Genomic DNA, 24,417 nt, shown 5'->3' with positions numbered 1-24,417 from the left:
TGGAATCGAACCTGGGACCCCTCAGTCCGCAGGCCGACGCTCTATCCACTGAGCCAAACCAGTTAGGGCCAGACACGATCTCTTTGTCTCAGACCAGGAAACAGACTCGGGGTCTTTGGGGGATTCTCAAGGTCACACACCTACGGGGATTCATGCCCGGATCCGCAGGGCTCCGAAGCCCCAGATGCCAGCAAGAGGGAGTCCAGCCCATGAATGCTCAGTCGCTATCGTGGAAGAGATGACTTTCTGAGAGGCAGGAGAAACAGCAGACCAGCGGGAAGACACCTTCGGGCCAGCAGGGAAGGCCCAGAGCGTGGAAAGGGTGCAGCTGGGCAAAGCCCAACGAAGGAGGGAGCGTGAGGGAGCACGGCTCCCCGGGTGGGAAGGCGAATGCTCCTCCTTCACCCATCAATCTGTTGTAATGCCAATGCAAATGCCATCAGTGCTCGGGAGAAGATCTGAACAAATTAATTAAAATTAATTAGGAAGAAAAAAAATGAGGAGCCAAGAAAATGCTCAAGAAATGGAAGAAGGCAGATACAGGTTACTCTGTGTCTGTACAGAAACAACGACAAAAACCCCACCCTCTTCCATTAAAAAAAAAAAAATTAAGCTTGTTCCAATGGCTTTGTGTCCCTGGGAATAAACAATATCCTGACCAAAACAAGTAGCTGATAATATAAGGAAAGTACTCCACTCTGCTGAGAAACAAAACCTTACAAACTGCAGCACAGAGATGCCCCCGCTCACCTCCAAACTGGAGAGTGCGGACAGATTGCCGCGTGCTCCGTGTTGGTGAGGAGCACCATCCACCTCCTACTGCCGCCGAGCGTGCACGTCTGTTCAGGTTTGGGCAAAGCACTTACCTATTCACCTATTTGCTCAGACCTAGGGGAATCCCACCTTGAAGAATTTCCCAAAGGGAACCATGGACCAGGTCAGAAAGATGCAAGTTCAAGGGTGATGACGTTCATGGTTTATATTGGTGAGAAAACTGGAAACCCCCCTAGGGGAGCACCAGCAGGAGGACAGTTAAATAAGTGGGACACGGCGTCAGACAGTGGCCCAGGACTCCTGGCTCCTGGTAGTCACCCACTGTGCCAGCCCCCCCACCCCTTGAGTGTGGGCGGGACCTATAAACTTGCTTCCAACCAATGGAATCCCTCAAGGCTGAGTGGCTATCGCTGCGGTGATTAGATTACAAACGATTCTGACTTTGGCCTTGCTGCAGATTCTCAGACTAAGTCTGCAGAGGAAGTGAACTTGGAAGTGCTGGCTCTGATGGAGCGAGATGCCACGTTGGGGAGAATCGGGTCCGAAGGGATGGAGAGTGACTTCCAGCCGATAGTCCCTGAGCAGTTCTCTACCCCAGGGGACCCGAATCCTGGCAGGGACTAAGTGAACTTGGGAGACAGAAGGGAGCCCCGCCCTGCCCACGTCTTGCCCAGTGGGAGACCTTGAGCAAAGGACCCAGCGAAGCTCCACCCAGGCTCCTGACTCACAGAAACTTCCAGATAATAACTGTGTGCCGACCTCAGCCACTGGGTTTGTGATAACTAATACAGAAACAATGACTGTTCAGAAGGATCAAGCCAGATCTCTATGTGCATAAGCACGGGGAAATAGCCATGTTACTCTTACGCTTTTTTCTTAAAAAAAAGAAAAGGTAAAAACTAGGTGGCAGAATAGTAGGTGTGGTATAATCCCATTTTTACAAATAAATGCCTAAAATATTCCTATGCTTCGATAAAAGCCTGGAATGAGATACAGATCAAATTATTCATAAGCTTGTCTCTGCAAGAAGACGTCAGAAAATTTACCCCATATGGTTTGAATATTGGCAACAGGCTTTCTTACTTTTCGAATCAATAAAAATATTTCATTTAGAGAAAAAAATAATAAATAATAGTTAAAATGTCAAAGAGCCCAACAGAATATCCTGTCATCCGTGGTAGATGCTACTGCATGGCCAACCCACCACTTCCATCCCTAACCCTCTTCTCCTTGGCCTGCCTTCCACTACGGAGGCTGAAGGGTGAGGCTGCCTCCCTGGTGGCCAGCGATGGGGGGGTAGGTAGGTCTGGGCCGATGAGACATCAGTGGAAACTTGCTGAGGGTTTCCTTCTGCCCCTCAGAGCACCCATCCTGTGGGACGAGGTGGGTATAAGACCAGGTGACATGTGTACACGTGTAAGAGGCTCTGAGCAGGGACCTGCGACCCAGCCGGGAACTGAAAGCTGAGCTTCCAGGGGCAGCAGTGCCTACGCTTGGCAGGAGAGACGAGGGGAAGAATGTAGACAATCCGGTCACCAGCCCCTCACGGGCAGCAAACTGGGGACAAAGCTCTATGACCTGCACTTTCCTAGGATTTCCTCCTGGAAGCAGGGTGAGTCCAGCTGTAAACCACAGACGCCCCGACTCAAGGTGGGAGTTCCATTATCTCCCGAGTGAAAAGGCTGGGAAGTTGGCTGGGCAGCCCTACAGCCTCTGAGCTTCCTGGTGGTTCTCGTGGCTGTTCCCTCATGGCTGCCTCACCTGCAGGGTCAACAGGAGGAAGTACTGGAGCAAGCAGGTGGGGCAGCAGGCCAGCACCTTGCCATGCCCCTTAGCCTATCAGTGGAGGGAAACTTTCCACGCCCACTAAAGACTTCCCCTTCTCTCATTGGTCACACTAGGTCACATGACAACACCACCTATCAGAGGTTGGGAAAGCAAGCATCTGACTCTCCACCCTTTACAGTGGGTGAAAGCAAGGAGAAAGGGTCGGGAATCACTGTGGCCAACACGGTTCTCTCTGCCCCACCACCTGGACCAGGGCCACGCTCTTGGCTGGGTCTTTGCCCGAGTCCCAGGCTCACCTCTTGACTCTCACGTCGAAACTCCTTGCCTCCTGGAAATTCCAAATAAGGACCCGGCCAGGCTCCCTGGGGGTCAGCCCAGCATGATTCCTAGACCTGGCTTTTCCGTTATTCTGAGTTATTGGTCCTGAACTTGAGTCCCAGGCTGGTCTGCCTGGTAGTCCACACATCCGCCAGCTGCTCTAAATCATCTTTCCCGTCGTTGCTTTAGGAGATGCAAATAGCTCCCGTTCTGTGTGTTATTGGCCTTCTCCGGAAAAACAGAGCCAATAGGATGTGTGCACAAAGGGAAAGGGGTTTATTTTAAGGAACTGGCTCATGCCCTGAAGGAGGCTGACCAGCCCAATGTCCACAGGGTGGTCTGTGCGGCCGGCCGGGGACCCAGGCTGAATGCACCGTTTCCCACAGTACAGCGTGTTCTGCCAGGGGAGGGGCCGGAGAGCCCAGTGCGAGGAGGCGGGGGCTCTGGAGCTGGTGAAGTGACTCCCCCGGGGAGCGGCGGGACCTTGGAGAAACCCTGACTTTCTGGGCCCCGGTTTCCTCATCTGTAACCCAAAGGGGGGGGGGGGGCGGGGATAACAGCATTACCTTACAGGGCTGCAGGGAGAACGGTCTGAAATGAGGCGCACACAGACCCCAGCACAGCACACAGAGCTGGGAGGCAGTCAATACATCTTGTTCCTTCGCGCCTTGTGAGCCAGAACTGGGCAGCGCGTCATCTGAAGACACTGGGGGAAGAGCCAAGTCTGGGCTCTGTGGGGGCGTGGGGGGTGGGGGTGGGGGGCTGGCGGGGCACCCACAAACCTGCTGCAACCATCTGGGGACACCCAGCCCTGAGGCCTTCCCAGTGTCTCTCTGCAGACTCAGAGCACGTGACGGCAGGAAATCCTGCAGCCCACACACCCCCGCCACAGCTCATGCGCCCCACCACAAACCCAGGCCGCCCTCCGAGCCAGGGCACAGGCCAGAAGCGCCCGGGGATGGGCACAGCGGCTTCCATCGGGACTGTCCGCAAGCCACCTCAGAAAGGCGATCGCTGTCCATGCCATTCCCTCAGCAGCTGCATTGTTCAAATCTTGTTGGTTTGTGTGTCTCCCCCACCACCACCAATTTTAAGCTGTTAACGTGGCCAGGATTACTTATCCAACAAAAGCACATTTGTGTGTGTGTGTGTGTGTGTGTGTGTGTTCTATTTTGGTCAGAAAGTGGTTTGGGTTTCCTCAGAATGATAAGCTCCTCTGGCTTCCTTCAAAAGATAGTTCTTGCCGAAACTGGTTTGGCTCAGTGGATAGAGCGTCAGCCTGTGGACTGAAGGGTCCCGGGTTCGATTCTGGTCAAGGGCATGTGCCTTGGTTGCGGGCACATCCCCAGTAGGGGGGTGTGCAAGAGGCGGCTGATCAATGATTCTTTCTCATTGATGTTTCTAACTCTCTATCCCTCTCTTTTCCTCTCTGTAAAAAATCAATAAGAAATATATATATTTAAAAAAAAAAAGATAGTTCTTATCACACACTCTGGGCGAGAGGGAGTCTGAGGCCATCAGAACCCATGGCCTCTCACAAGGTGGGGAGCCCAGTAGTAATGACTTCGTCTACATGACCCAAGTGCAGAGTAGTTTTCAGAGGTTTTCAGATCCAGTTCAGAACCGGGAACGTTTAGAGCTGAGAATGGCCGCCATGTCCTCCCAATCTGGTAGGTGGCCAAGCATGAGCCACCTCCAGCAACACCTCCCCTCCTTATCACTTTCCTCATCCCTCCAGAGTGGCAGACCCTGTCTACTTGTTCGTCACTGCATCCCAGAGTTAACCTGACACATAGTAGGTCCAATAGACCTACTATGTTCAAGGAATAAGAGAATTTAATCTCCATTTCTTTTTTTATCCGAGTCCCACCCAGACTCACTCAGGGCAGACATCACTGTTAAGCTTCTCTCTCGGCCAAGGAAATGGGTTCAGAGGGATGAACCGATCGCCCCTGAGGCCCCTTACCTAGGTCTCCGTTGCTTTGTAACACATCACCCCAAAGCTGGCTGGCTTAGGACAAGGCGGGCCATTTCTCTCAGTTCCGGGGGCTGCTGGGCGCTTCTCCTGCTGGTCTGGCCGGCGCTCACCGTGTGGCTCAGAGAGCCGGGCCCTCATCCCAGCCCTCCTCTCAGCCTGGTGGGCTCAGGGCATTAGTCCCAGAGAGCGGAAGCCGAAGCGTCACGGCCCCTCTGAGGCCCAACCTGGGAAGCGGCCCAGCACCCCTTCCACGGGGTTCTATCAGTCAGAGGCCACGTTCCCCTTCACCCTTTGAAAAAGCGCCTTTCCAGAGCCGCCACCCACCTCCCTGCATTCCTACCGCTGTTCTGTCCTCTGTCCGAGTGCTGCCGCCTCCCCTGCCCCTCCGCCCAACGCTCCCTCACCCTTCACCCCTTCACCGAGACAAAGGCCATGCAGCTTCTCTCCCCCAGGAGACACCTCCAGCCTCCCCAGCCGCCCGCCCACAAACCTGCCATCGGCCCCTGCTCATAAGGTCACATCCAGACCTCCCATCCTGCCATCCCTTTTAAGTCCCCGAATGGCCCCGGCTGTGCCATGCTCCGAGCCTGCCTCTGCTCTGTCCTCTGCCTCTATGCCCTTCCCCTGTGGCTCCCCTTTTAAGATCTGACTCTAAAATCTCTCCTCCCTGAAGGCAATCTATTCCTCTTGGCGGGGTCCATCCACTTGTCCTTTCTCTACACCTCTTCACTGCAGCACCATTCACTCCCTCGTTCAACCACAGTCCCTGTGTGCCTGGTTCTCAGGAGACCCTGGGAACAATATACACGCAGTCCCTCCTCCCTCGGTGTGACATTCGGGGCAGTACATACGGCAGGCCATGAGCATACAAACAACATGCTTTCACACAGCGGTGGCCCCACCATAACCCACAGGGATGAATGGAGGACGGTGGGCAGAGGCGCCCGTGGAAGAGGGTCAGGCCTCTGACGTTGGCGCAGGTGGGGGCGGAGCACGCCCCGCAGGGAGCAGCCGGGCAGCAGCCTGGGGCACGGGCCAGCGTGGCCGTCAGGGCACAGGGAGGAAACCACTGCACCGGGCACAAGAGGGCGGCAGAGGTGGCAAGGCAGGCGCTCAGAGAGGTCAGATCTGGCCGTGGCCGCATCGTGTTGGTGGTGAGAAGGGTGTCGGCTCTGTGTTCACTGACAGGAAGTGGAGGGAGGGTGTTCGCAGGGGACGCTGCCCTGTGATCCGCGAGGCCGGCCTGGAGGCTCTGGCTGTCATGCCAAGGTGCTGGTGGCCTGGGTGAGCAGCCTGCAGGGGCCTCCCCGAGAAGCCGTGGCCTCTGAGCTCCAGGGGACTGCGGCCTTAGTTCCCACCCCTCCTGGGTCATCCTTAGGGACACGTGTCTGGAAGTCACATCCAGCGGGACCAGCCCCGTTCCCGCTCCTTCGTTACAGCTTCTCCAGAGACTCCCCTCCGTGAGCAGGTCCCCCAGCAGCAAGGGAACAGCCCTCTGACCTCCTGCCTCTCCGCTGGGCGGGGCAGCCCGGGCTTCACACACCCTCCGCCCAGGCTCCTGCCACCCAGGCCCGGGGCTCACACAGCATCCTGGCACCTAAGAGCCAGGTCTCCCACCCGAGCCTCTATTTTCTCACCTGCAAGATGGGCGTTATTTTCCCACCCCCCCCACCCCCAAAGCCCCTTTCCCAAGACCCTCCTCCCTGCCCCTCGCCTCTCCAGCCCCTCCTTCACCGAGGACAAATGTGCTGCTTTCGGAAGTCCCACTGATCCCAGGATGAACCAAGCTTTTCTCTCTTCTAACCTTCATTCCAGGAGGCTGGGAGCCTGGTGCCTCCCAACCCTGTGGTGGACCCTCCAGCTGTGGGCAGGGCCAGGGCTGGGCCACAGCTGGGAGTTACTGCACAGCTGGAATGCTGGGTCGCAGGCTTGGCTGGGGGGAAGTGAGACAGAGTGGGGAGTGGGACAGCAAGAAAGAGGAAGGGGGAAGCGGCCGAGCCACAGAGAGGGAAGGGAAGGGGCCCAGGGGAGAGGGGAAAAGAGAGTGCAGGAGAGGGAAGGAGAGGAGCGGGAGTGTGTGCCTGCGCTGTGCACGGAGGGGTGGGGAGCGGAGAGGGAGGGCAGAGACCAGTGGAGGGAAAAAGGAAGGCGAGCTGGGGAGCGAGGAGGAGCGAGTTAGGGGCGGAGACCAGGAAGTGGGTGCGGGCCACCCTCCCCATCCCAGTCAGGGCGCCCGAGACCGGCGGGCGCGGGCAGAGGAGGAGCCGGCAACCGCAGCGGAGCCACCGGCGGCGGCAGCACCAGGTAACGGCCTCCTCCCCGGAGCCGGAGCCGGGGCTGGGGCGGGCCCGCGGCGCCCGCTGAGTTTCCGCTCGGGCTCCGGTCCGAACCCAGAGTCCCAGCCAGCCCCGCTGCTCCGGGCTGTGCATGACCTTGGCTGGTCCCTCCGCCTGCGGAGCCTCAGTTTCCTCCTCTGGGACCAGGGGCCGCCGCCTCCACCAAGGGGATGCTGGGCGCGGGGATGCAGCCGAGGTGGGTGCACCCTGGGTGCGGGGTCCGGTCGTGCCCCTCTCCCGCGTGGGCGTGGAGCGGCGAAGTCCACCTGCGCGGAGACAGCCCGGGTCTGCCCCTGGGCCGGCGGGCTGGGCAGAGGCACTGGGTGGAGCATGAAGCGACTTTCAGCTTCAGGACGCCAGTGGGTGGCAGGGGTGGCGAGAGGGGCCCTGGCTCTTAGGGATCGTCCTCCCCGCTGCTCCCTGATGCTCCGAGCTGGGATGGAGCTGAGGACAGAGCTCTGGGCAGAGCTCGGAACCCCAGTCCGCCTGCTTACACCGTGCAGGTGACCTTCAGCAAAAGGGCCTCAGTTTCCTCCCCAGGAGAGGGGTGTGTGCGCCGCTCTGAGAGGCTGGGAGGGTAGGAGGGGGCGGGGCCAGGAGGTCCCTGCAACTGCGGTGTCCCCCATGGCAGGCGTCACCCCTCAGGTTAGGGCCAGAGTGCAGGCGCCCTTTGCCCCCGGAGCCCATCGCTGTCACCACGGAGGTCCCCCTGGTCCCCTTGGGTGGAGATGGCCAGTGGCCCTGCTGGGCAGGAGCAGGACCAGGGACAGGGGGACAGGAGCTCCCTCCCCCAAGCCCAGACACACAGCTGGCTGGTTCTCTGAGGCATGAGACCTGTGCGCTGACACCTCACATCCTGTGGCGACTCCTGGGTTTGCCGGGAGCCTGGCTCCTGATGTGCCTCAGGAAGCTGTGACTTCCCGCCTGCTAACGGGTCCCTGCAGGTGACGAGAGGCGGTGAGGCAGGTGTGTGTGGCTTGTCCTCCCTGGCGCTGAGGTGTGCTGAGAACGGAGTAGAACGAGGAAACACCGTGTCTCCGCCGGCGGCCCTGTGGGCTGGTATGCCACGTGCATAGCCGCGGCTACCGTCACCTCGCCAGTCCCGGGAAGTCAGTGCCACGAAAGCCCAGTGTGCAGACGGGGAAAGCGAGGCTCAGGGGCAGGAAGGGCCTGTGCTGGGGTGGCCTCGGGTCCACACAGCCCCAAATGCAACCGTGAACGGTGTCTGTCACCCTCTGGGTGCTGGCAGGGTGCCCACCCACGCAGCCTGGCTGTCCTGGCCCGGGCATCAGGGAGAAGGTGGGCCTGGGGGCTGGCAGTGGGCCTGGGCGCCTCTGCCAGGTGGCTTTCCAAGGGGCCTGGAAGGCAGGAAGGTCACCCCTCAGCGCCACGCAGGACGCAGAGGCCAGGCTGAGCCACGCCATGCTGCCAGCCCCTCTTCCTTCCTCGGCCACCTCGTCTTTCACCTTGTCCCCGTCCACCTCGGCCGGGCTGCTTCTCCGGCTCCGGCACTCTCTGTTCCCGTCCTCCGGGATGACTAACGGAACGGCCCTCCGGGCAATGATCGAAGGGGAGACAAGGCCAGCTGTGGCCTGTCGTCCCCAGAGCACCAGAGAGGGGGAGGTGGGATTAAGACCCAATCCCAAGGATTAGCTCGGTCCTGGGAGGAGAGCCCTGCCTATGGGAAAATGGGCGACCCGCTAGGCTAGAGAGGGTTCTTTGCCAAAAAATGTTTTAAATGAAGAAGAGGACATCCAAACCCGTGACAGGAATATGAGCAAAGGCTCTTGCGAATGCAAACATATCCATCAACAATCAGAAATCGCCCCGATGTCCAACGAGAGGGATCGATTATGTGATGAGACACCCATGCTGCTAAAAATGGAGAGTTTTTAATGAATGGGTTCATGCTTGTGCATATATATATATATATATATATATATATATATATATATATATATACAAATTTGTGGCAAGCACTTTTGAAAAAAGACTGGAAGGAAATGAGCCAAAGCGTCTTAACAATGTTTTCCGGCCGGGTGGTGGCATGATGGGAGATTTATTACTTGACTCTATAATTCTGAGCTTTCCAGATTGCATGCAGTGAGCATACTCTTTATAATTAGTGTCATAGAACTGTCTGGTTTCTAGTGACAATATAACCCACCCTCTCTCACCTCCTCCTGGCCAGCACCCCAGACAGGGCCCGCATATGAACCCTTGTCCATCACAGGGCCACCTCCGTGTGGAGGCCTGGCTGGCCCCTTAGAAGGAAGGAGAATGCTAAGGTATTAATATCTGACACCCGTGTGTTCTTACAATGGGCTCCCGATAACCTGAGAGGTAGGTATAACCAAGGCTCCATTTCACAGAGAAGAGACCAGGAGCCAGATAGCTTCAGCCAGCTGCCTAAGCCAGGGAAAACCCCAATCCCGGGCCATCTAAATTCAGAGACTGCACCTCTAACCAGAGTCAGGAGGGTCAGCAGGTTCCATCTGCTGCCAGTCAGGCACCCAGCCCTGCAGCCCTGCGCTGTTCAGGCAAAGAAATGGCTCCGCGGTGACCTCCAAAGTGCCAGGTCTGTGCTGGGTGCAGGGGGCCCAGAGGCTCACAGGCCCATCTCTACAGAGGGCTGGGGACAGTGGTGTGCAACGATGTCCTCAGGCCTTTCTCTGACTGCGGGGGAGGGAGGCGATGTTTAGGAAACGGTGGACTTCAGAGGTTGAAGGGTGACAGCTTCCTGGAAGAGCTGATATCAGAAATGATTCTAGCCGAAACCGGTTTGGCTCAGTGGATAGAGCATTGGCCTGCGGACTGAAGGGTCCCAGGTTTGATTCTGGTCAAGGGCATGTACCTTGGTTGTGGGCACACCCCCGGTGGGGGGTATGCAAGAAGCAGCTGGTTGATGTTTCTCCCTCATGGATGTTTCTAGCTCTCTATCCCTCCCTTCCTCTCTGTGAAAAAAAATCAATAACATATATATTATTAATGGTTCTATATATAAGCATTTCTTTATAGTGGATTGAGTCCAGGGATGCTGCTACCAATACACACCCTACCAATGCACAGGCCGGCTCCCCACAGCAGAGAGTCACCCTGTCCAAGGCGCCCACCCAGAGGCCAGGCGGGAGGAGAGGGGAGCTCCGGACCCAGGATCGGCCGCCAGGTGCTCCGGTGAGCTGCCCCACTGCCATTCTGCCCCCGCCAGCAGCCAGCAGTCTCTTCTTTAAAAAGCATAAAAGCCTTACCGATGTCATTCACACACCATACCACTCACCCGCTTAAAGGGGGCAAGCAAATTGCTTTGAGAGCTATGCAACCATCACCACTAACTGCCTCATTTAGGACAATTTTATCACCCAAAGGGGACCTCTGTGCACAGTGGCTGTCACTCCTGAGCTGCCCCCTACGCCCACCCAGGCTAGGCAACCACGGAGCTGCTCTCTGTCCCTCCCGAGGCACCTCTTCTGGGCATTTGCTGTCCACAGGACCGCATGATGCTCGGCCTCCAGCGACGGGCTCCTCTCACTTAGCGCGATACTCTCAAGATGCTTCCGTCCTGTAGCAGGTGCCAGCACTCCCTTCCTTCTTACGGCTAAAATCGTATCCCTCTGGATGGATACATTGCGTTTTCTTTATCCGTGTACCCGCGGAGGAGCACCTGGCTGCTTCCACTCCTCTGGCTGCTGCGGACAGCGCTGCCATGGGCATTGCGGGAGGGGTATTGGGAGAGCACGCATCTTCATTTCCGTGGGTAATACACCGATGGGCGGAACTGCTGGGGCACACGGTAACTCCTTCTCACCTTCGAGGAACCGCCAGGCTGTTTTCCGGAGCAGCTGCCCATGCCCCTGCCCTGCCCGGCGTCTGAGGGTTCCAGCGTCCCCGCATCCTGGCCAGGGCTGATCCTCGGGCTCGTGCTGCTGGCCATGCTGGGGGGTGGGGAGCGGCGTCATTGTGGTGCTGATGGGCATTCTCGGGCTGGCTAACGGGTGTGAACATCTTTTCGGGGGCTCGTGGGCCGTTGGTTATCTTATATGTAGAACTCTCTGTTCTGATCAGAGTCATCTTTTAAACCCCCGTATTTAGACTGAGGTGCAAACCCCTCGGAGGTTTGCAAGGCTGTGCGTGATGGGGCGCCACCCCCGTGGGCTGCATCTCTCTTCCCTCCGAGGCTCTGGCCACACTGGCCTCAGAGCCGCCGGCTGCTCCCTCCTCGAGGCCTTCGCCTGGGGCCAGCTTACCTGCCCTGTCCTCTCCGTCTCAGGGGCCAGCACCCCCAGGCCCTTTCTAGCACACCTCAAAACTTCTCTCTCTCTCTTTTTTAAAATATGTTTCTATTGATTTCAGAGAGGAAGGGAAAGGGAGAGAGAAACATCCATGACGAGAGAGAATCATTGACTGGCTGCTTCCTGCACACCCCATACTGGGACGGAGCCTGCAACTGGGCATGTGCACTTGACCGGAATCGAACCCGGGACCCTTCAGTCCACAGGCCGACACTCTGTCCACTGAGCCAAACCAGCTAGAGCTCAAAACTTCTTTTGATCGTGGTTTGTGTGTGTGTGTTTTGGTGTGTGCTTTTTACTATCTGATAAGAGCTGGAGGAACTGGCTCCAGACTGACCACACCTTCCGTCGCTGTGTGACCCTGGGCCAGCCACTGCCCACTGAGAGCCAGGCAGGGCGCAGCCGGCCTCCCAGGCTTTTCCCACTCCGCCCTTCTGTGACCCCAGCCTCCACGCCACAGCGCTGCCAGGAGGCGCGGGCCTGGCGCCGTGGCAGTCAGAGAGAGGCGGCCAGAGCCAAGCAGGTGGTGCCTGGGAGCAGGCGGAGGGCTGACCGTGGCCAGCCGTGGGGACAGACTCAGGAGCACATGGCTGCTCTGCCCGTGCCCCTCCCCAGGAGCAGCAGCGAGAACTGTCAAAGCTCCCGGAGGGCTGGACACCGGGGCGATGAACTGCCCGTGTTCCTGGGAGAGCTGGGGAAGGGGCGTCCCCCCCCTGACCCGGGCCCTGAGGGTGTGACGGGCGGGGAGAGGACACAGAGCGGGCGCCGGAGGGAGGCAGCCCACGCCTGGGCCAGAGCTGCACTGCGGGCCTGTGCGTCACGCGAGCTCACACCCACTGAGCTCTTGGAAGGGCTCGGCTGCTGCGCCCCCAGTCTCTGCAGAGAGCAGCCGGGCCAGTCTAACCCGGCGGCTGGTTCTAGAAGCTTCTTGCTCTTCACCTCCACAGGCCTCTCGACACCCCACGGGTGGGGGTTATTATCCCATTGCACAGGAAGGGAAGGCGGGCTGACGTGGTGAGCAGCAGGGCTGGGCCGGGAGCAGCCAGCTGCTGGGAAAGCGCCTCTCGGCAGGGGCTGGAGGACGAGGTGAGGGGGTGCAGGGCGAGCTGGGAGGCCAGGCCTTCTAGCCAAACAGCCCCCGCTGGCCCTGCTGACCGTCCAGGCCGCCCGCCAACGGCCCTGCATGCACTGTGCCCGATAAAGACCGTGTTTATTCACAGTGTCCTCTCTTCTCCCATCCGGCGGCCTCGGGCGCCTTCCTCACGGTAAGGGCGGGACCTCAGTTCAGCGCTTTTTTTTTTAAATTTCTTTATTGATTAAGGTATCACATATTTGTCCTCTTCCCCCCCATTCCCATCCCAAGCTCTTTTTGTTTTATAATCACTCTTGGTTCGGCCGCGGGGCCTTTCCTGGTTTGACCACCTGAAGCAGGGCAAGGAGAGACGGTAGACCAGGTCCAGGCCCAGCACTCAGAGAAGGCACGTCTGAATCTCAGTCTGAGAAGAACATGGCAGGAAACGAAACTACAGGGGAAGGAAGAAAACCCTGTGATGTGCCCCAGGTTCGGAGCCGAAGCCTCAGGTCACACCCAGACTCGGGAGCAGAGGGAGGGTCCAGCCCCTGCCCGGCTCCCTCAGGAGAGGACGACCTTTCAGAGAGGGGAGGAGACAGTGAGACACAGATGCCGGGCGGTAGTATCCCTGTGGCTACCTCTGCCCTGGACCTCTCGGATAAAGAGGCTGGACCCAGTCATCTCAGACCCAACAGAGAATTCTGGCTGTCAGGACTGTTGGCCTCTGACCCCTGGGAACAGAGATGTGGGTGGCACCACCTCCCTTGGGTCCTCAGTGGGAAGGTCCGGGTGCCAGCCCAGATTGCAAAGAGAAGGGACTCCAGTGCCTGCTTCTGCCAGGCCAACTGAAGTCCAGCGCTTTGAAGGAAGGTCAGAGAATGGCCCAGGGGTGGGCGCGGGCGGTCTCCAATACCCCTGAGCACAGCCCGTGTGCCGTTCTGACAGGGATGGGTGGGGCTGGGCTCTCCAGGCAGCGGGAGCCACAGGGGTTCACAGACTGGCCTGTTCGTACGGCACGTGTTTTCAGGGTGACCTGTTGGAGGAAGTGATCCTGGCGGTTACTGTAATGATAAAAACAATCCTTTTTTTCTTTTTCTTTTTTAAATATATATAAATGCAATCACTTTAAAGAGAAATGTTAAGTAAAATATACAGAATTGGTATTTTTATGGTTTTGGCAAAAGTCACGGAGGTGGGACATGAAGGAGTGAGGGTGGGAAGCAGGTTATCCTATAACGCAGGGGACCAGCAGGTTATCCGGGGCTGGAAACTGGGAGCTGCTCCTGACGCTGGCCAGCTGGGTGGCCTCGACCGAGGTGTCTGACCTCTCTGTGCCACATCTGCCGTTTCCCTTTGAGCAAGAAGCTTCTGGAACCAGCTGCCTGGGCTCCATCCTGACTGCCCCGCAGAGCTGGCCGTGAGCCGGCACTGTGTGTGTGTGTGGGGGGGGGGGGGGAAGGGGATGGCAGGAAGGACCACCTGGGGAAACCGGACCACACGCATGTTCCTGGCAGTGCTGGCTGTGGGCCTGCATGCGTGTTCCTGGCAGTGCTGGCTGTGTGCTGCTGATACCACTGAGGTGACAAGGTGGCCCGGCAGCCACAGGGCTTCTGCCTGGAAGAGCGAGCTGCGCTTGTGGAAGGGCACATCCTTCCTGGAGGGAGGCTGGGGAGGGGGAGAAGAATAGGCGGAGGCGGCACAGGGCTGGGGGGGCAGCTGAGGGCGGGGCAGCTGAGGGTGGCGCTGGGGACGGGGTGGGGTGTTGGTGATGGTGATGGCACAAAGGGGCTGCAGCTGAGGGCAGTAATCATGGTGCGGGCAGCAGGAACAGCGAGGAGGGCTGTGCCGATGGCGGGGACGGTGAAGAGTTCAGGGCGGGTGGGGCCGTTATAGAGAAGCAGGGAGCTGGAGGACAGGGCGGCCCGGAAAAGGGACTTCTGCTCTGGGGGCGCAGAGCTGTGGAGGACCCGACCCTACAGAAACCTCCGCAGACGCACGCCGGCGCCCACACACACACGCGCCCGATCCGAAGTGCGAAGAGAAAACCACAACACCGCAGGAACGAATACTGAACGTCACACGGCGACGGCGGGGCAGTGGCAGCTGGGCACACAGGCGGCTCTGTGCAGTCACCATGTCAGCCTGTATCTGCCGTGCAGTCGGAAGGACGCCAACAGAAAGCGTGTGGGGCTCGCTGGGTCTCAATGGCGGCGGCTGGCGGGCAGGTGCCGCTTGGGGACATAAGCCCCCGCCTGAGGGATGCGGGGAGGGCAGGGACGCTCCGGGAGGCTGCGGACCAGTGACCACTGCATCTCATTTCTGCCCAGATCGCTCCCGTTTCATTATTCCGGGGCCTCCTGGCGCCCCGCTTCCTCCCCCTCCATCCTCACGCAGCCGCTGCAGGAACCTTTAAGAGTCCAAGCTCATCGCCTCCCCTCTCTGCTGGGGACACTGGGGCACAACACTTGTTCGAGGTCACGCAACAACTCAGAGTCCCCCGAGGGGCCCCAGTCCGGCCCAGGCCGCCCGCACGGTGCCCCTTCCACGGGCCCTGCCCCCCGCCCCCAGCAGTGTCGCCCCTGGTGGCAGGGATTTGGCAGCCAGCTCCCACCTGCCCCAGGAGGACCCAGGCAGCTCTGCGCGTGACCCTGCCCCGAAGACTCCCCCCGGCCTTCCCCACAGTTGCTGGCAGCGGACTGGGGCCACGTCACCCAGTGCCGTGAGCCGCCACTTCCTCGCCCACAGGACGGAGATGACTCACGGGCCCACGTAACGGCTGCGGCACAGGTTACACGGGGCCAAGTCTGCAAAGCACCTGCAAAGCGCCTGACACACGGAACCGTTTCCGATGCCCTCGCTCACCGCGGCAGGCACACACGGGGCCCCACACAGCGCTGCCCTCCGGACACCCCCTCCGTGGGGAGAGGAGGACAGCGAGCGGACAGCGCACAGGGAACACACCGGGACAACGGGCTCCGCGGAGGGGCCGGTGCTCCCGGGAATGTGGTGGGGTGGCCACATCCCGGGGGCGAAGGAGGACCGCTGTCTGTCCACCACGTGAGCCTGCAGGTCAGCGGCGGACCGCAGGCCGTGCTCCAGGGGGCAGACGGCGTGTGGGAGGCACAGGAGCGAGGGGGGTGTGGCCAAGCACCCGTAAGGCCAGGGGGTGAGGTGGGAGGTCAGAGGGGTTGGAGCGCAGGTCCCCGGGGCCTGTGAGCCGAGGGGGAGGGAGATGGCGCAGGCGGTGCGGGCAGGACAGAAGCAGCAGGCGCTCGTGGTGGCGCGGAGCAGGGAGGCCAATGGGGAGCGCAGAGGTCCAGGCAAGAGGCGCTGCTTTGGAGCAGTGGCCGAGGGAAGCAGCTGCAGCCGAGACAGGCACAGGCCAGGGCAGAAGCCACGGGCCTGGCTGAGGACGGGACGGGAGTCAGGGACGATGCCCACGTCCTCAGCCCGAGCACCCAGGGTGCCCCGCTCGGACCTCCGGGAGCCCGGGCCTCTCTCCCGCGAGCGGCCTCACCCGGAAGTCCTTCACCATCTGGAAAGGCTTTTACCGAACGTCCAGCCGCTGCCAGGAAGGAGGTACAAATCTGTGACCACAGAGATGAAAGACCCGCTGATACTGCGGAGGAAGTGGCGGGCGCTGTGCGCAGAGAATCCCGCCGCTTCTCTGAAAAGCCCGGAAGGCGGTGCTCGCTCTCCCGGAAACGCTGAAGGCACAGGTTACCCCCATGACGTCAGAGGTCCCCACGCCTGGGGCCCGGCCGAGGCTCCGACGGGGGCTGCAGCCGGGACCCCTCTGCTGCCTCAGCCCCAGGTGGCCAAACAGGTGACGTGGCCGACCACAGGGGCCACGTGCTGAGAATTAGGGCTCATGAAGACCACGAACTACCTCCCCGGGACCCAGGGACCCGTGATAACTAGGGGTGGTCAGCGGGGCTGGCTCAGGCCGACCCCCCGCTGCCACCCCCGCCCCTGGTGCACAGCAGGGGAGCAGGGCCTGGAGCCCCTTCCAGTCACATCGCCCTCCATCCGCTCCCCCACACACACCCTTAACCTCTGCTCCACGTCCCACAGGCTCCTGTCTGCAGCCTGCGTGTCCCCATCTTCACTGAGTTACTCCTTCCCCTCAGTGTCCCCCCTGGGAAGCCTCGGTACCCCCCGACCAGGCCTGGTCCCCCCTTGCATACTGCTGTGCACCCCCTTTAGGTAACTCAGCACGACTGCAATGAACCTCCCCGCAGTGCCTCTGCCTCTCCCCACCCCTTCCCCCTGCCTAGAGGAGCCAGGGCACCCCTGCCGAGCTCACCCTGGGACCCCAGAGCCCAGCACGGGTCTGCACGCGGAGGGCACTCAACAAAGATGGAGTGGGCTTCAGACAAGAACAAAAGTAACACTTGTATGGTTACAAAACACTCTGACTTATGAAGGAGTGACGCCCCCACAGACCATTCCGTTGAAAACATTGCCACCGGAAAGTGCGGTTGCTACGGCAACGTAGGGCGTTGGTTGTTTCTCACCCTCCTGCTCAGGGCGCTGGCCCCGTCCGGCCCCAGGAGAGTCGCACCCGCATCACACTCTACCAGCAGGAACCGACCACGACTCAGAATTCGAAGAATGGTTTCTGCCGAACGCGCACGTAGGTCGCTTTCGAACCATCTTTAAAGCGGACGATCACACGCCGGGGGCCGTCTGTAATAGCTTTATAGCATCGCCATAAATAACAGCACCTGCCACAGCCCGGCGGGTGGCGTCCCCACTCCCTCTGCATCTACCTCCGCACCCCCCAGGCGAAGGAGGACAGAGAATCACTCCCGTTTTACAGACGAGGAAACGAGGCCCCGAGAGCCTGCAGCAGCACCCTGAGGTCCCGTGCTGCTGGTGACGGCCCCGGGGGCGGAACCCAGACCCGGCCAAGGCCGACGTCCTGTCCTCGGCCCTGGGGGCTGCCCTCACTTCTCTCCACATCAATGTTTGCAGAACATGGACCCAACCCCCGTTTCTCAGGCCACGGCTGCTCGCCCTGGCTGCCTCAGGCAGTGTCGCCTGCCTAGCCTAGTTTCTCTTCCTGCTCATGCCTCAGACTTCTCCTCAGGCTGAGGGGAGCCCAACCAAAGGAGCCTTCACGGCAGCAGCGCTGTGGCCGCTCCCTGAGGGCGGGGCCTGGGTGCAGGTACCTAAATGAGTCCCCGAGAGGGAACTTCATCTTGCCTCCCAGGCCAGTGGCCCACAAACTCATTAGTCCACAGAGCCAAATATCAACCACACAACGACGGACATTTCTTTGGAGAGCCACATGTTTTAAACTTAAACTTCTCCTAACGCCACTTCTTCAAGATACACTCGCCCAGGCCGTGGTATTTTGTGGAAGAGCCACACTCAAGGGGCCAAAGAGCCGCATGTGGCTCGCGAGCCGCGGTTTGCCGACCACGGTCCCGGGAGGAGGGAAAGGAGGGTGCTGGACTCGGTTTGGTGAACCTCGCTGGGGAGGAGACCCCGGCCCCAGCCTGGTTCCTCCCCAAAGGGCCTCGCCCCTCCGCTTGGCACACAGCATTCCACCGGCGGCATTGCTCCTGGGACTCTGCAGGTGAGAGGCAGGGAGAGGGGCGTGGGGGCACCAGGCAGACACGATGATGAACTTGGGGTGCTGTGGACCTCTCAGGCCATCATTCCACCGACAGGTGTGGAGTGGATGGGGCTCCGCTCAGAAGGTCCCTAGGAACTCCAGGCACCGGGGCTGGAGAGCAGAGACATGGCAGGTGCGGCTCTCACTGCAAAAAGGCACCACCTGCAACCAGCACTCGGCACACGGAAGGCCCTGAAAGAAACATGTGCTGAACAGGGGAGAGGGAAGAAGAGATTGAAAGAAGGAGGGAGGAAGGGAGGGAGGGAGGGAGGGAGGGAGGGAGGGAGGGAGGGAGGGAGGGAGGGAGGGAGGGAGGGAAGGAGCACTGAATTTCTAATTATACGAGGCGCTAGTTCATTCAGTTCGGAAAACCCCCAAACATGGACTAAAACACTGGTCTGACGCCGAAATGCCTTCACCGGGCTGTCAGGGAAGCTCAGAGGATACTCTGATCAGAAATCAGGATTCTCAGAGCAACCCCCCTGGCTGCTGCCATCTCCAAAGCTAATTGAGCGCGGCAGGGAGCGGGCCGCCTGTGCCTTTTATGTAATGCGAGGATCTTCCAAAAATAATGCCCAGCGGCACAGTTCGGGAGGCAGGCCTGGCGGCGGAGCCAGCTGGAGCAGCAGGAGGCGACCGGGAGCCGTGATCCCGCGCCAACGCCGCGGTTACGGTGAGATGAAGCCTCCCGCATGCAGAGCGCAGACGCTGCGGGCCGCGCCCGGGAGAGGCCGACTGTGGCCCGTGGCGACCAGGTCGCTTCCCAGAGGTTCTGCTGCCGCCTGGGTTTCAGTTCGGCACACGCCCAGCTCCCAGGGGCCGGCGGGCTGGGGAGACCAGGGGCTGCCCCGTGAGAGGGTGCAGGAATCAGGGGGACCTTAGTTTGCCCGGCATCCGTCCGGACATAGGGTCTCACCAGCAGGAGGGTCGCTGAGATTTCCCCCAGAGGCACTGGGTGTGCAGCCACACGGAAGTGACGTTCGCAGTGGGCAGGACGGAGGGAGGGAGGGACGGATGGGAAAGCACCCCAAAATGCATGGTGGGGGGATGACAGAATCAACTGTGGCCACCCTCCCTCCCCCCGCACCCACACACACACCTGGCCCCTGGACCGTTACACGGCCATTGGAAAGATTGCATGACTCCTGTACCTGCTGACCCGGGTGCAGGACCACGTGTGCTGCCAAATAAGAAAAGTAAAAGCTAGAGAGATGCTTAGGGCAGGTGGCGGGCCGCGTGCGGTCACCAACGACGCCAGCCGTCAGCCTGGCCCTCTGCCTGGACTGTGCCGCCAGGAGCTAAGACAGCCTCCGCGTTGGCTGACGGTTCGGAAGTGGCCGTGAAGAGCTGGAGAGGGTACTGCGTGGCCTGTGAGACTCAGTGAACGTCCAGGCCCAGGCCCAGTCTCCTGGGACCCAGCAGGCTTCCTCGGTGCCCGTCGTCCGCGGGGCTGACGTTCCCGCCCTGGCATCAGAGTTTTCCTGAGACCGTCCGGGGCCCCTGGTTGAGGGCCCGGTGACACTCGGTGAAACAGCAGCGTAGGGCACTGTTCTTGGCACTGCATCAGCCTGAATGTATGACATTTGCTTATTCATTCCTTTTAGGATTTACCCTCCGGACGCCAATGCCCGCCTGTGGGGCCAGCCCGGCGTGGGAACCAGCACTGAGCAAGTCGATGCTGCCCGCCTTGCGGGGCTTGGAGCCTGCGTCTAGACCTTTCTTTCTCCAAATAAGCAGTCCCTCACTGTGGGCTTCACACAGAGACACGTGGCTCAGCCCATAGCGTCCTGACTCCCCTCCCCCTTCCACGGCGCGTTCTGATTGCCCCCAAAGAAGGGCGTCCGGAGTGGCCCAGGCTCCGGGTAGCGGGCAGGGAGGTCCAGGTCCAGAAGATCCATTCTGCTTCAGGCCACGCCCTTGTCTGGTTTCAAAGCGCTCGACACCCGGCCTCTGCATAGTCAGCTCCTGCTCTCCAGGGGTCCCCGAGGGAGATGCAGCAGCCAGACCCCTGCCCCGCCGATGGGAGCAGCTGCCGGCTCTGGAAAAGGATGAGGCCACGTCTCCACGTGATCCGCCTTCATAGCCCCTGAGCCACCTCCAGACACACCCACCGCCTCGTCTCTGCAAAACCTGGAGAGAGAGGCCTGGGCTCCAGGCCGGGAGGAAGCCAGCTCCGAGGGGGGCAAGCTGAGGACTGGGGTTTGAACCACCAACTGCGCCTCCTCTCTGCTCCTCCCCAACATCTCCCAGGAGACTGACTTTATTTATTTCTAGAAAAAGCACTGTAGCCTGCCCACAGTTGGATACGTACTGTGGTTTCTGCGGGGCAGCCTGGAGCCCGGTGGCTGGCACATTGGGGGCTGGGAGAGAAGCCGCGAGGGGGCCGTGGCAGAGGACGGAGCTCGGGGTCCCAGGATGGAGTCCAACAACACGGCCCCCGCCTCCTGCCTGGCCTCTGCCGCGTTCAAGGTCTCCGTCAGCGTGGCGCTCACCGTCCTCATTCTCCTCACGATCGCCGGCAACGTGGTGGTCTGCCTGGCCGTGGGCCTGAACCGGCGGCTCCGCAGCCTGACCAACTGCTTCATCGTGTCCCTGGCCGCCACCGACCTGCTCCTGGGCCTCCTGGTGCTGCCCTTCTCGGCCGTCTACCAGCTCTCCTGCCGCTGGAGCTTCGGCCGGGTCTTCTGCAACATCTACACCAGCCTGGACGTGATGCTCTGCACGGCCTCCATCCTCAACCTCTTCATGATCAGCCTCGACCGCTACTGCGCCGTCACGGCCCCCCTGCGCTACCCCGTGCTGGTCACCCCGCTCCGCGTGGGCGTGTCCCTGGTCCTGATCTGGGCCGTGTCCATCACCCTGTCCTTCCTGTCCATCCACCTGGGCTGGAACAGCAGGGACGAGGCCGGCGGCTGGGCCAATCACACCGTCCTGCCCTGCAAGGTCCAGGTCAACCTGGTGTACGGCCTGGTGGACGGGCTGGTCACCTTCTACGTGCCCCTGCTGGTCATGTGCGTCACCTACTTCCGCATCTTCAGGATCGCCCGGGAGCAGGCCCGGAGGATCCACCACGCTGGCCCCTGGAGGGCGGCCACCCTCCGGGAGCACAAGGCCACGGTGACACTGGCCACCGTGATGGGCGCCTTCGTCCTCTGCTGGCTCCCCTACTTCACCGTGTTCGTCTACCGCGGGCTGCGGGGCGACGCCGCCGTCAACCAGACCTTCGAGGCCGTGGTGCTGTGGCTGGGCTACGCCAACTCCGCCCTGAACCCCATCCTGTACGCCGCGCTCAACAGGGACTTCCGCACGGCCTACCAGCAGCTCCTGCGCTGCAGGTACGGGGGCTACGCCGACCACGACCCCTCTCTGCGGTGCGACGGCTCCCGGCTCCCCAGGACGCGGAGCCAGGGCCCCGGGCAGCAGGAGGAGAAGCCCCTGAAGCTCCAGGTGTGGAGTGGCGGAGAGGCCGTGGCGCCTCAGGGAGCCACAGACAGGTAACCGCCCGGGACAGGGGCTCCGGGAGAGGTCCTCCCCCCGACGGTGACCGCCACGGTGGCCATGGCCCCAGGGTGCTGGCCTCTTCGCGAGGACCTCGCAGACCCTGGGCTGTGGGAGCATCCCCGGGGAGGGGACACTTTCACCTCCGTGTTACAAGGACCACAGCGTGGCCAGGGCCACGGGGCTGGGACCTGGACGGAGGTCCCCGGCTCCAGAGCTTGTGGGCCCTGTGTCCCGGCTCCATGGTCCTGGCGGCCAGGGTCCTCAGGCCAAGGCCCAACCCTGCCGCGGAGCTGGCAGTCCTAAGTGCTCACGCAGACGCTGCAGACAGCCGTCCGGGGGCCTCGGGAACGCCGGAGCCTGGGGGTGAGATGAGAAAGCCCGCTGGACCTCTGAGCACGTCATGCATCAGCTCATATGCTGTGGGCACTGTGGTGAGAGAAGGAGGAGGACTGGCCCAGCCGGGAGGGCAGGGCTGGGCTCTGTGCCAGAGGTCCCCAGGGGAGCAGGAAGGCTTAGAAGCTAGGGGGCAGCTCGGTGCTTTGAGCGGGGGCTCCGGCTGCCCCCTCAGACGTGGACGAGAAGCAGGAGCCGGGCCCTCCGTGCAGGGGCTGCGTCCTTGGTCTGTGAGAGAGGAGGGGAGGACCGGGCAACGTCCAGGCGGCTCTGGGAAATAGGCTTGGGGACGCTGGTGCTCGGGGTGCAGGAGATTTAAGAGGAAGGATGTCCCATGGTCGTTCCCAAGGAGTCTGCAGGCTTAGGAGACACACAGGATCAAAGAGAGGCTTAGGCAGATCCGCCGAGACGAGGCCGAGGCCGGTGATGATGGAAGCGGCACCGAAGGGTTGCGCGGCTCGGACGCGCGCTGCGTGGGGAGGGCGGCGAGGTGGGCGTGAGCGGAGCGGGGCCGGGGCGGGAGAACGCTGGCACACAGGTGGCTCAGAGGGCGTCCCTTTCTTTCATCTTCTGCGGACCTCGCCTTTGTCGCCAGAATGCTGGTCCGTGCGCCTGACCCCCTCATTCGCCCGCAAACATCTATCCACTCCCCTCCCCCCAGGCTGAGAGCTGTGCTGGGCGCAGGCATGGCGTTTGGGCGTTTCCCAGCCCTGTCCCTCGCTCACCCGAGCTTGAGCAAGTCCCAGCCTCAGTTTCCCCTCCTCACAGAGGGCAGGGCCTGTCCTCACGCGCTGCCCCGCTCACCTCCCAGAGCGGCCGGAAGGAGGGATGCCGTCGGGCTGGGGGGGCCCCGGAGGCAGGTTCATTCTGGAGCCCGTGTCTGTCTGAGGAAAGAGGGGCCACACCCTCTGGGATCTGGTCTCTGTGCTTCGTGGTGGGGGAGACTGTCCAGCTATAACCCCTCCTCCACCCCCCAAGGCCCCAGGGCCCCTCTGGCCCTTGCAGCCTTCACCCCGTCCACTGCTAACCGGCTGCACCCAGCCTCTCCCCAGCCTCCCGGCCTCTAGACTCTCCCCTCAAGCCCCGCCCCCAAGCCCTCTGCAGGCGCCTCTCCACAATGCAGAGCCGCACCCTTCACGCCGGCCCTGGCCCGGCCCCGGTGGGTATGATGCCGTCCGTGTCCGGCTGCACTCCTCACTCAGGAGGCGGCCTGAGTGACAAGAAGCAAACAGAGAACAAAGCGGGGGTGTAGTTCGGGGTGTGTGATCGGTCAGGTCCCGCACACCACTTCCTCCTGCGCGGACCTGCGTGTCCCCAATCCTGAGGGAAACTATCGGTGAGCACTAAGAGCTGGCACTCCCTGGGCACCCTGGCTGCCGGGTTTACAATCCTGCCATTGTTCCTCTGCGTGGTCCTCTGTCCCCAGCCCGGGTGCCAAGGCGATAAAGCAAGATCCCCACCCCAGGCCGCCGTCTGTAGCTGCCTGGGGTGCAGCTGAGGAGCAGGCAGCCCGGGTCCATGCATCGCGTGCCAAGGATGGAGACGCAGTGCACTGAGCGCCCCAGGGCGGGGCGGGGGTGAAGTGGGGGGGAGGGCACATGGCCCAGGCAGCCCATCCCGGGAGTGGGCCAGTGAGCGGAGGGAGACAGGAAAGACCGGTTCATCGGGGGTGGGGGGGCCCTTCAGACTCATGGCCTCATGTCATCCTCCCACGACCCCATGAGCAGGTGCCTGTTCAGGCTCCACTTCTCAGATGGGAAAACTGAGGCTCAGAAGTTAATGAAACTGCCCAAGTGACACAAGCTGGTGAGTCAGCCAAAGCCAAGGTCTGAGCGCCAACAGAACCAGCAGCCCCCGTGCCTGACAGTCCCGTGGGCGCTGGCACCCTGGGAGGTGTGTGTCCCCCTCTGGTCTGATCCTCACGCCTCTGTGGGCGGGGGTCCGGGAGGACACCGAGGCCACCGAGAGGCCGGGCCTGCAGAGTCCCATGGAGCGGCCACGGAGCACCTGGGAAGCAGAGGCTGGACGGAGGGGTTTCGGGGGGAGGGGTAAGGAAGAAGGGGAGAAGGGGAGAATGGGGAACCAGGTAAGGGTTTGGGGGAAGGGAAGGAGGCCAAGCATAGAATTTCCCACCAAGGCTGCCAGGAGAATCAGGACCTTGAATGACCCTCCAGAAGGTCAGCTCCCAGCTTCCCTGGTGCCGGCAGCATGTCCTCCCCGGAGTCCGTCTACGGACAGAAACCAGTGCTGACCTGCCCGAGAGCCCTTATCACCGCTAAGGGGTGGTGCTGTCTGCTTAAGCAAGATTCCTAGGGACCGATCGGGGCCTGCCCTTGGGGTGGCGG

The 24,417-nt window shown here is 61.0% G+C and overlaps 1 protein-coding gene across 3 annotated transcripts in view; it reads left to right on the top strand.

Moving 5' to 3' along the window:
* Positions 1–7,030: 7,030 nt before the first annotated feature.
* The window catches only part of HRH2 (histamine receptor H2), a 30,782-nt gene continuing 13,395 nt past the window's right edge, over positions 7,031–24,417 (top strand). For 2 of the 3 annotated variants that reach the window (XR_014795205.1, XM_084886188.1), the window contains exons 1-2: positions 7,031–7,162; positions 19,783–21,672. Coding sequence is in view for 2 of the 3 variants with exons in the window: in XM_084886188.1 (XP_084742314.1) it covers positions 20,594–21,672 (1,079 nt within the window). In the remaining variant the exon portion in view is untranslated. Of the gene's footprint in view, positions 7,163–18,727; positions 18,852–19,782; positions 21,673–24,417 lie in introns of those variants that run through there. The other variant, XM_084886189.1, reaches the window with a different exon arrangement.

Source organism: Pipistrellus hanaki (assembly GCF_964339955.1).
Source record: "Pipistrellus hanaki genome assembly, chromosome: 5".
Lineage (NCBI taxonomy): Eukaryota > Metazoa > Chordata > Mammalia > Chiroptera > Vespertilionidae > Pipistrellus > Pipistrellus hanaki.
The sequence above is the reverse complement of the archived record's forward strand: the minus strand, read 5'-3'. Positions and strand labels throughout refer to the sequence as shown.